A 12,438-nucleotide genomic window follows, 5' to 3' on the forward strand; every position below is an offset into this window, starting at 1 on the left:
ATGTTTGAACCTTTATTGAAAATGACTTGCATTTTTCAAGCTTTGTAATTAAGATAGTGTTTCCATTTTACTAGTTACCTGTTTTATAAATATTAGGATACTTATTTGTATTCTGTCTTTTTAATTAACTAATCATATATGGAATCATATATGGAATGTCCTCTTAGTTTTCTGCCCCTGGAAGAACAAATTATTTTTTATTACCTAATGTTATTTTTTTTTCTTTACAAAATCAAACCAAATTAACTTTGCATTTTACTTGGAGCCAAGAGATGTTTGTTGATGTCCACCTAATGTGAGAATAATTTGCTTTTCGTAGCAACATAATCAAATTTCCCTCTTTTCCTTTTTGTTCTTAACTGCATATGAGAAATAAATTAGCATTAATGTGCAGTTTTTCTCCAAATCCATTTGTTGAGTTAGTACTTTAAAATCCATGCATGTTAGTACACTGAACACATCTTGACATTTATGCTTCTCTTCATATACTTTCTACGAATGCCTTTTCTCGGTAAAATGGAACTTCTTTGTCTTTGACTAAATTCAGATCTTTAAAGTTTTAATGAGAGATGTTTCCAGGATGGTGAATGCAACCACAACTCTTTGTCTCCCTTTATTTCCTTCTCTTTTTGACCACCTGAAACTTTCAAATTGAGGCGATTATAATCAACATCAATACAAAGCTGGGATCTAGAGTAACAGAACTAATCCTCATGTCTGGCTTCTAGACTAGTTTTTTAGACCCAGCTCTCGTTCTGCTCCTTTCTCCTCAATTCACAAGTAAAATACGTAATTTTTTTACATCTATTTTACAATTGTTTATAGATTTAAACACAGGTAAATAGGAAAGTACCCAGCATTAGAATTTGGAAGTTTCAAGAGACTGTCCCTTGTATTAGTGTTGCTGAAGGCTTTCGGCTGTGCTTTTTTGTCAGAAGTCGAATGTGGGCATTACATCAGAAAGAGAGCTTTACATCCACCTAGGTCACACTCTGGATCATCTTCATACAGATAAAAGGAATTCTTTTTTAGTTAGTGCTTCCTGAGAGGCAGTATGGTTTAGAATTTAGATTCTGAAACCACACCACCTGGTCTCAAATTCTAGTTCTTACTAGCTATGTGACTGTAGGCAAGTTATTTAGCTACTTTGTGCTTCAGGTTTGTTATCTGAAGAATTAAGATGATAATATTATCTACCTCATATGATTGTCATGAGGGAGAAATGAGCTCTTGATAAATAGTTTTGTAGTAGTAAATAATTTTTTTTAAGATTTTATTTATTTATTTGACAGAGAGAGACAGTGAGAGAGGGAACACAAGTAGGGGGAGTGGGAGAGGGAGAAGCAGGCTCCCCACCGAGCAGGGAGCCCGATGTGGGGCTCCATCCCAGGACCCCGGGATCATGACCTGAGCCGAAGGCAGACGCTTAACTCACTGAGCCACCCAGGTGCCCCATTAGTAAATAATTTTGTAGTGGGAAATATAATTAGTAGTCAGGTATAACTATAAACGGACTACTATGTAAATTTTACTACCATAAAGTTTTAACCACCAATTCATTATTTATCATTATACAAATAACTAAACCCTAGTCCTCAGATTATTGTTGCTATTGAAAAATAGGGTAACCTCAAACTTCCCTTTTGCTAGGATAAGTAATCCAAATTTCTTCACTTCTGCTTTCCAAACTTTACAGTTCTCCTCTGAATCTTTGGGCAAATCTTCATGACATTATTCAGTCATGGATGCTAACTTAACTCCAGGGCTCACTGAGGGTTGGGGGGGAGTCCAGTCAATTCTGTTTCTGTGGAAAGAGAGCATAATCATTACTGCATGTTTCTCCATCAGTTAATTGCCTTTCTAACAGAGTAACATTGCTGACTTGCTTGGTTGATGGGGACACTCTGACCCCACTGTTCTTTTTGCCATGTTTGCTCATGGTTGGCTAGTCTTCAGCTTTCTTCTTTATAGTTTTCTGCTTGCTTCTGAGTTATTTAACTGTATCATTCCATTTTATGACCAGGAAACATAAGAGGTGTTAAGTAGAAAATAATTTAGTTGATCTCCTTGCTTCTGTGATGTATGTAGCAGAGCTTTGCCCACAAAGGGAAAATATGGTGTGACAAAAACAGGTCGAGGCTTTTTCACGGCCCCCCTCCCCCACTCACTGCATCTAATAACAATGATGAGGTGTGCCTGCTCACATCGTTCCCAAGTGAGGATTTTGGCAAAATAGACTACTTCAGAGTAATAATAACATTTTGAAGAGTTTTCAGAAGATGTACTCACTGCTGTAGAAATGATCTCTTTCTCTCTGCTTATCTCTGTAATGCATTAAAAATTGTTTTACCATTAAACTAAAAACCCCAACATCTTATGACTGTTTAGTGTATTTAAGAGCAGAAATTTATTTAGAGTGCCTCATTTTTCACCCATCTCAGGAACAGGCCCGTGGTCTCTGTATTTCCATATGCCTCCATTGTGCTCTTAGGCAATCAATCTTTTTTTTTTTTTAATGTCTCCTTGGGAAGAATAAAATACAAGCTAGTAAATCTCTTTGTTATGATTTGGATTAAATGGGCTGAAGACCGACTGTGATTCGTTTTTTCTGTCTTTTGACTCTAATGTCAGAGGGTGCTTAGGTGAGTTACAAATGCAAGTATGTGTACTCCTGCTTCCCTTTATAAGGTTGACTGCCTTTAAAACCCAGATCTGAGAGAACTAGCTTAGTCAGAGGATTTTTATACTGAATCCTCTGCAAATGCATGTCCACTTTCTAGAAGCTAAATTAACAAAACTTTCCTCATCGACTTCTCAAGTTTTCTCTTTTGCATGCCCATGGTAGTTGGAAAAGCCACTAGTGGAACAATCAGCGTCTTTGATAAAACTTTAGAAATAAAACTCACCTGTACTTATTCTTCTACATAGTGTCTCTCCTTGCAGTCAAAACAGAGCCTTTGAACAGCAGCGAAGCAGCAACCACCACTGGAGATGGAACCCTTGACACTTTTACTGGGTCAGGTAAAGCCTTAAGCTCACGCGTCGCTACGTACACATTGGGGTGCTCACCATCTTCCTGGTGAATAAACAGCGGAGTTTTGAGAACGCGGGTTTTTATTGATTTAGCGTTAGATTTAGTTTTTGGAGAACTAATTGTCATAAAAGTATATACTTTTAAAAAATTATACTTGGAATCGTTTTGCTGGATTTTTCAGTTGACAGCAAAACAGTCCTCTGACTTTCTTGTTAGGAAGAAGCAGGGCTGGCTTCCTTTGGAGTTATTTTATAGAGTGTTTAATTTAATAATTAGGTTGTAATCGTTGGCTTTGTTCCCTTGACTTGTCCATTTAAATGGCATAAAAAACTCCCTTCTCTCCCAACATTCGAGATGTAAAACTATCCATTTGATTCCTTCTAAATAACCTTGTTTCCTCTCTGGGTTTAAAAAAAATCCTCCTGTGTAAGCAGCTGAGTGACAAGTATTAAAGGTTAATGGGCTTTGGGAGGACACATGCTGGTTGCATTAGAACCCAGCCTGAGAGCACTACTTTCACCCAGTGCTTCAAAGAGAACAATAGCATGTCTTTAAACAGCAGTCCTTTTAAATATAAATACCTGATAACTCCCAGGTGGGCACAAAGGACACGCATTAAGTTGACTTCGTTCAAGATTTTAAGCTACAATATTTTGTTTAGTTTGTTATCTGGTGAAAGGATTTTTTTTTTTTTTTTTTTTAACCTGAGAAGGAATTTGAATAGCACAAAGATGAACAGTAAACCTAGAGAAGTTTCTGTGATAATTACATCATGGTTCTTTCGGTCTACCTTAATACAGCGTAACGTTTTATCCATACTCTCACATACGGAGGTTGTATGTGGGTATGCTTCAGGTATGAAGAGTGGAGGCATGTCCTTGAGTATAGCATCCTGGTAGCATACATTGCATTTTTATAGATACACAGGAGCCCCTCTCATTAGTTCACACTGATTGGGAGCAGTTGCTGTGTATTCACATAAATATTAGTATTTCAGACAGGAAGGTAATAATTCTTACACTCTGCATTGAGACTCACATGCGCTAATCCATAGGCTTTCTAGCAATTCACTTGCCTCCCAGGAGCTAAATAGGTAGCAACTTACTCTAGCAGTCTTTATTGTTCACCTACCATAACTCTGGTAAACTTTCTGCAGAGTGTGTGCATGGGAACACATTTTTAGGGAAATAAGTGAAATTACTAAGTAACTGTTGGCATACTTAAATACCATACCACAAGTTCACTGATAGCTAAACGACAACATTGTAAAATGTTAGCCGCACGAGGAATTTCAGAGGTCTCTGATCTGATTTATAGGCAAGAATACAGAGGTGCAGATAAGTTAAAGGTGTGAAGGCCATAGGGTCCAGGCCTCACAGCTGCTCACTGGTATGAATGAGTGCAGAGCAGTGTTCTGATCAGTCTGGGAGTCCCTTCTGTACTACCCCATTGGAAAATATAAGAATGGAAAAAGAAATAGCTGTGAGCTGCCATCCTGTCTAAAATTCACTCACATTATCTTTACAAATAGTTGCCCAGTTTTCTTTTACGAATTATCTAGGGATGCGCTGTCCCATAGTCACTAGCCATAGGGGGCTATTTAAGTCTCAGTTATCTTAAAATTTGGTAAAAGGAAAAATGTTTTTTCTAGTCACAACAGTCACATTTCAAGTGTTTAAGAGCTGCCTGTGGTCTTCCCGTGGCTACGGTGTTGAACAACTCAGCTACAGAACATTTCCAGCTCCACGGAAGGTTGTTGGACAGGTTTTTCTGGACAACAGTGTTCTAAGTCAGGGATTCCCAACAGCAGCACTATTAAAAATTTGGCTAACTTTTTTTCTTTTTTTGTTTGTAGGGGAGGATCTGTCCTCTGTGTTAGAAGAGGTTTAGCAGCATCCCCACTGTCTATCCCAGAATGACCGTAGCACTCCCCAGTTATGACAACCCAAAATGTCTCCAGACATTTTAAATGTCCCCTCACAGGCAAAATTCCTACCTGCCCAGCTCCCTCACTTCCCATCACCTACCCCATTGAGAGTCTCTGATCTAAGGTGACACAGTAATTAGAATAAAACCTTAAAATTGTTTGCATGATGCTCTGAGAATCTGGTAATATTGTATAGAAATTTGTTGTAATTAATTTTCAGGACCTTTTAAAAACAAGCAGTTTGCTTACTTTTATTTGTAGAGATGATGGAATATAATAAGTTGAGTGCTTTGGGGTAATATCTCTTGTTTACTGAAATGACAATGGGGAATGAAAGGAAAATCTCTGAAATCTGTACATGGTAGCCCAGAAACCATACTGGAGATTAGGCTGCCCTGTGTAGGAACAGACTTTACTCTGGTCAGTATAATCTCAACCCACTTTAGTCAAATTTTGTTGTTTTCGGTTATCTGCAGATTCATGAGTTAGAATAAATATACATTTTAGTTTAGAAGCAAGTTTTGTGTGAACATCTTAGTTTTCTGAGCCAGAGGTTTTGCATTCTATTTAGAAAGTGAACATACAGATAGTAATAGAAATTTTAAATGTTAAGCCTTGATACTGTTATGGGTACATTATTTTAATGTTGCCTAGATTCATTCATTAGCAGGAGGAAAATCCTATATATTCAGATTTCCATTCAGGTATATGGGGCTTTTTTCTGAAATAATTTTGCTCTTTGGCCTGTTTTTTTTTTTTTTTTTTTTTGGTTTTTGGTTTTTTTTTATAAAAGCTGCTGTGGTGGATGGTTCTTTTCATTACTTGATGTCTCTTTGGAAAAGCTTTGTGATTTGCAATCTTGAGAAGACCTGATTACTATAAAGTCTTGAGTGTGCCAAAGTGACATTTTGTAAATAAGAGACAAAAACACATGAAGTTATGCCTCATTTAACTATATTTTTGCTAAAAAGAGTATTCACTATTGTGAGTTAATGAACCAGACTGAATTTCCTGGGGAATAACATTATTGCTATTATGTAATGTACACTTAGTGCCTATGGTGTGGTAGAAAAAGAGTGTTCTCACTGAAGTGATTTGAAACAAGTTTTGAACATTAAGCCTTTAATAAATCAGTAGAAAATTAATGGTTCATTGGTCAATTGATTTTCAAATTTATATAGCAAATTCACTTAAATTTTGCTTGATTAAAATATTTAGAACATGACACCTCTCGTCATATTCAGTGATTTTCAAAATTGATTCATAATATCCTTGAAAACAAACTTCTGCACCTATTGCTATGAAAACTGTAATATACTGTCCATGCTCAAAGCCTACAGGCCAAAATAGAATTTTAAATACATTAAATTCTATGTGTTTATGAAATGACAGATCACAAAGGTACTTAATAGCATTTGGATATAGAAATATATCATATTTCATAAAATAGTTAACAACCTAAACCTATTTGTCACTTTTATAACTCTAAAAGTTTAGCTCCAGAATTATTATGAACAACTTAGGAAGGACCTAGTACTTTGAAGTATAACTATGATTGATTAGACTAAACTAATTCCAGCACTGCATTGTGTACTACTTTAATCTTTTTGAAAAGTGAATGAACAGCAGATGGCTTAATAAAGACACTCTGTGTGCCTGCCCAGTATGGATTGGCTCTGAAGGGACTGCCTCAATACTTTGGAGTCCATATATTTGCAATACATCTGTCTTAGTCAAGGCAGATGGTGAAGGGAAAGAGAAACTTCCAAACTTCTGAATGTATTCCAGTTTGGGGCTGCATGGTAGGACAAAATGTTAATAGGACCTGGCTTTCACCTTTAAGTTCTTCTCAAAAAAGAGCTTTCTCTGATAGTTCAAAATATATTTGTAAATATGATTACTGCTGCATTATGCAATTATGTTTCTTAAGACGTGGTGCCTTATCCGTCACGATTTCTATGCATATTCCAGTTAGTACTCAGACATTTTGGACTCTGCATTCTTAACCGTCATCTGATTGGTAAACTTCGAGGCAATATAAAATGATAGCATTTTACAATTTCAAAGTGAAGCTGGAACTTCACATTTTTCCTGAATTTTTATTGTATTTTTAGTAGAATAAATATGGAAGAAGAGCAATATGTTGCTGTCATATTTGGAATTTAAAACATAAAACATAAGGTCTGAAAATTTTGAAAATTTACTTTGTCATGAAAGAAATCTTAATGATCTGTAATCAAAGATGTTTATTCACACTTCATCATACATAAGAATATGCTATTGATGTGAGAAAGCAAAAGAAAGACAGAGAGAAAGGATTTGTGAGAAGATTTCATTTTATGCTGGAAGATTTCATTTTATGCTCTTAGAGCAAACTTGAAGCAGTTCAATTAGAAGAAAATATTTAGGCATCTGTTTCTGTTTAGAAAATGATTTTTTTCTGTTTAGAAAATAAGTGAATTATTAGGGACATCTCTTCAACATGATAATTTCTTCAAACTGGTTTTGTCATTCTAGTGAAACTTACTCATGAAGCAACTATTTTTTGCACTGGTTTTTGTGTTTTACAGTAATAACAAGTAGTGGCTACAGCCCCAGATCAGCGCATCAATATTCCCCACAGCTCTATCCTTCCAAGTAAGTGCTCAGTAGATTCTTTCAGATTTGTTAGAATAATTTTCCAGGATTATCTTTATTAATCTGTATTCACACAACATAACTTCATATTGGGATACCTTTACGTATATAAGTGTGTTATAGATAGTTGAATAGATGAATGCTTGTATAAATCAGTTGGGTGGATTAGACATATGGATAAATGTCCTTTACAAATCTAGAAGTAGAGATATACTCATGTTTGTCCAGACAATTCCGTTAATTCTGGATCTTTGTATACCTTGAGGAAAGCATCAAGCTCAAACCAGAAAACACTGATTTCTTAATGGAAAGTCAAAAATGCTGACTAGCTTAAAGAAAATCTAAAAAGGTTATATTTTATTCAAACGTTAACCCTTCATAATTTGTTCCATATTCCATTATTTTCATTGGATTTCAAGTTCTCAGAAACATATTTTTGAATAATGTGCTCTGTTGTTTTTATAACAAATGAAATCAACTTATTGAAGACAGGGGTAGAAATTCCAAATTTAACAATATTAGGTACATGTCTGAATTTGGTTACAATCAGCCAGATGTGTTAATAAGATTTTGGAGCGATGATTCACACACATTTAAATGTTAATCTCTGCAACCAGCTACAGTCTCTACGCCTAAGTACAGACTGGTGTTTGGATACCCACCCATTCAGGAACATTCTGTAAAATGTGGCATGATAAAGGGAGTGGCATTCCATTTCTGTTCAGGAAGCAGCTGCCTACCTTTTTCCTTTCTTTTCTTTTTTTAAATGTCCCGTTCTTGGTAGAGAGTTCTTGGTAGGGCTTTTCATGACTCTTGTATCCGCTGTAGAGCAGTAGGTCACTCGTAGTGACTGCGACTATGCTCATGAGCATGCTAACTGGTCTGGGCCCCCCTTCCCTGCCCTGCACATTAATTAGAATACTATTTCAGAGGTAAACAAGTACTATAGACTTGGAAGAGACTTTAGATACAATATCTGATCCAAATTTCTCATTTTACAGGTGAGGTGTAAGTCTTTAGGGAGTGTAAACCATTTGTCCTAAGTCACTAGACTGATCTGTAGCTCGGACGTTTGGACTCTTGTCCTTTCCCTATTGTTAGAATTGTATTGTGGATAAAGAAGAGGATTACTTCCTGGCTATTATAAGGTTTCACTGAATCTAAGCTGTCTGAAATAATGTGCAGTCTTTGTTGCCACAGTAATGCTATTTTTCTGATATTTAGGCCCTATCCACACATTCTTTCTACACCAGCAGCTCAAACAATGTCTGCCTACGCAGGCCAGACTCAGTATTCGGGGATGCAGCAGCCAGCCGTCTACACAGCCTACTCACAGACAGGACAGCCCTACAGCCTGCCCACATACGGTATCTCACGTCTTCTCTCTGCTCCTTTGCTTATGAGCGGGTAATCCCGCTGCCTAGTGCTTAGATATTCTAGCATAAGTTACAACTCAGGAGCAGGGTCATTTTACTAATGCAAGGGTCTGCACGTGTGTTTCCGAAACAGATCTCGGCGTGATGTTGCCGGGCATCAAGACAGAGAGCGGACTTTCACAGACTCAGTCCCCGTTACAGAGTGGGTGCCTCAGTTACAGCCCGGGGTTTTCTACCCCACAGCCAGGCCAGACGCCTTATTCTTACCAGATGCCAGGTAAGCCACCACACAGGAAGCGTGTTACGTGAGGAGGAATTCTCTGGATGAGACTCCTTGGCTTCAGAGTAGGAATATGCCTTCATGAAAATGGTTTTAATTGCTACTGCTCTTCACATCAGGAAAGACAAATAACTAGGGGGAAAAAAAAAACATGGTGAAAAGAATTGAATATACATCAGGAAACATGACCCATACCGAATTTCAGTACTTAAGTTGAGGTTGTATATAATTGGCAGGACATTAGGTCCAAGCAGAGTAACCTCTGGGCCACATCAGTCACACGTAGGGCATCTCCTTAAGTGAGGTTCAAAGATTCATAAAAAGTCCCAGTATTTTCTTGTCTGTATTCCTTAAGTATGTAATGTTGCTTTGATTATATTTAAAATTGAATTAGTACCTTTCTAAGTCCTATTTACCATTGAACTGTTTTGGATTTTCTGTTCATTCCTCAAATACCCCTCCTCTCTTAATACTCTATTTCTTACTAGAAATATTTATGTAATTTGTACCTCCCCCTGCAAAAATCCTCCGTATCTGAGTATTTAATTTTGCTTCTACATCTGATCATTATGTAGTAGTTGCAGAATTTTAGTGATATAGTAAATACATTAAAAGCTTGTTTCTGTCATTTTATCTGTATTGTTAGTCATAAATTAGGGGTTACATGAACATACTTTTTTAATCAACTGGTGTTGAAATTTTAGTCCATCGACTAAAATGAAATAATTACCTAGACCTTTTTGGCTGAAATGGCAGGTCTCTTTTTACCTAAACTGTAGGTAGAAATATAGTTGCATAAATGGGAAAGCCACAGTGAGCCACACAGCTTCAGTTAGGAGTATGAAAGCAACCATGAATGTATTTTCATTTATTCCCCCAAATACTTGTTGGATATTCTGGGCCAGGTCAGTTTGCGTTAATTACATAATACCGTTGCAATTCAGAACACAGTGATAAAACAAATAATCAGCTGTGTCAATAGTCTTTCATTTTACTTCCTCATAAGTCCATTCTGTAGAATGTATGTTTTAAAAAACTAATCTTTAAATTGATATTTCACTTGTTTTTAATTTAAAAAATAATTTAAAATTTGAATTTAAAAAATAATTAAATTTCTAACTGTGTAGTCAAATTTTAGAAGGCTCTCAAACCCTAGGTGACTGTAGTGTGAACAGCTCTTCCTTGAGTCTGAGCCCCACTTCACATCTCTCTTGGACCTAAGGAAAGGACATAGGAGGAAAGAAAAGACAGGGTGCTGTAAGCATCAATTCTAAGTTGGTTCTCTGTTTCCTAAGCTAAACCCATCCACATTTTAACTCAAATGGTTTCTGTGTGCATATGCAATTGGTATGACCATTTGAAAGTTCCAGTAGCTTCCTAGGAGTACTCTGTCTGCATCACATTTTATTCTTTGAAAACCTCTGCTCTTCTAGACATTTAACCTTTAAAGGTTAGCTGCTGTCCTTAAGACTGTTCCCATGTGCTCCTGTTTAGTCCAACAGACATCTATAGCAAAGACTTTAACTGTTCTCACAAGAGGGATAGAGCTAAGCACATTTTTCCTTATAAATCTTTCAACTTCAAATTTCACGTTTTGTTGCCTTAACAAAATTAAAAATATATTTCTTTCGTTGGATTCTGCAAAGTGAAATGTTATTATTTTGCAAAGAAATACTTTTTAAATGCAATTTGTTCTTTATTTCTAGGTTCTAGTTTTGCGCCATCATCTACTATTTATGCAAATAATTCAGTCTCCAATTCAACGAATTTTAGTGGTTCACAACAGGTATAGTAGCTTTTTTGTATTTAGGCTTTTTGTATCTGTTTCACATCTTTGAAGAATAGTTTCAGGTTGTCATATAAGTGCATATTCTCCTAGAAAAAGGTTTCTTTATTTAAAATTAAGATGGCATTTCAAGGTGGTAAAAAGTAGCTTTCCAGAATTCTTGGGATCTGTGTTATTCTGGGTATTTTAGGTTTTCTGGTTGCTGAAAGTTTGCCCTTTACATTTTTAAGCCATGATCATTTTAATCATTTGGCATAGAACTACAAAATGTATTGCATATTTTCCTATTATTTTAAACTGTACTAAACATAATTTTATTTTTTTGACAAGATATTATGAATGTTAAGAGATTGAACTACAACCAATAATTAGGTTATGACAATTTTAGTCCAGAATATTTGTTACTAAACCAAATGCCTCTTGGATTTTTTTTCTTCTAGTCCTGTGGTTCATTTTGATAAATGTTTGATTCCTACTTTCCTGACAGCTGTAATTTTTGTTTGTCACTGTGCTTGCCTCTAACAGTCCTTAGTCCTCCTCCTAATTATGTTTTCTTAGTATTTTTGTGAGTTCTAAATTCTAGTTTGTTCGAATTATGTGTGGAGCAAGAGTGAATGTTTCTGATGAGTGAATATACTGACACTTCAGAATCTTTTGTCCTTATTCCCTAGTTCTCAGTCATGTTCAGAGTAGTTGAGATAGAAGGGTAGTTGATTTCCTTAGTGGACAGTACACTATTTTACTTTAACATAGTTGTTGGACTTTTATATATTCTAAAATCTAAGTTATCACACAAGTGTGCTCTTTGGATTTACTGAAGGAATTATATTAATTGCCTTCTTAATGCTTATTAATGCAACAAAAGTAAAAAAAAGAAATTGTGATTATTAAATAGTGTGGAAAAATAATATTTTTGATAGAATTAAACTGTGTCATTTGGCATTGGTTAGAACAATGTTTTCTTAATATTAAACATTAAAGCTGGGTATGCCTATTTTATATTTAAAAATATTGAGAATTTTTGATAATCCATGTAGCTTCATTTTACTTATTTTTTATTGATTTAGGAAACATTTACTGAGCACTTAACTATCCATTAGACTTTTGACTAGACATTGAAGATTCAAAAATAATGTCATTGTTCTCTGCTGTCTAGAAGGAAGCAATCCTAAAGAAACAGATAAGAAAATAATATGAAAAGAGGGTAGGATATAATGAATATAATAATAGAAATATATACTAGGCAGAGTGGTAGGTAGCATAAAGGAAAGACTACTCTGTTCTACTTGGGAGGATTTAAAGAAAGATTCATAAAGGAGAAGAAAGATTTATGGCATAAAACAGATCCAGTACTATCTGAACATTTAAACACATAACCTATATTTTGGACCATGGTTG

The 12,438-nt window shown here is 35.7% G+C and overlaps 1 protein-coding gene across 5 annotated transcripts in view; it reads left to right on the plus strand.

Annotated features, from left to right (window-relative positions):
* Positions 1 to 12,438, plus strand: part of EYA4 (EYA transcriptional coactivator and phosphatase 4) — a 267,602-nt gene that overhangs the window by 204,583 nt on the left and 50,581 nt on the right. For 4 of the 5 annotated variants that reach the window (XM_045865570.3, XM_045865574.3, XM_045865575.3 and 1 more), the window contains 5 exons: positions 2,929 to 3,021; positions 7,532 to 7,598; positions 8,823 to 8,965; positions 9,108 to 9,251; positions 10,961 to 11,040. In XM_045865570.3, coding sequence (XP_045721526.1) covers positions 2,929 to 3,021; positions 7,532 to 7,598; positions 8,823 to 8,965; positions 9,108 to 9,251; positions 10,961 to 11,040 — 527 coding nt within the window. The remainder of the gene's footprint in view (positions 1 to 2,928; positions 3,022 to 7,531; positions 7,599 to 8,822; positions 8,966 to 9,107; positions 9,252 to 10,960; positions 11,041 to 12,438) is intronic. The other variant, XM_045865576.3, reaches the window with a different exon arrangement.

The sequence above is a fragment of the Mirounga angustirostris genome, unplaced genomic scaffold (genome assembly GCF_029215605.1).
Source record: "Mirounga angustirostris isolate CCGP_5_RB_7025 unplaced genomic scaffold, mMirAng1.0.hap1 SCAF_8, whole genome shotgun sequence".
Lineage (NCBI taxonomy): Eukaryota > Metazoa > Chordata > Mammalia > Carnivora > Phocidae > Mirounga > Mirounga angustirostris.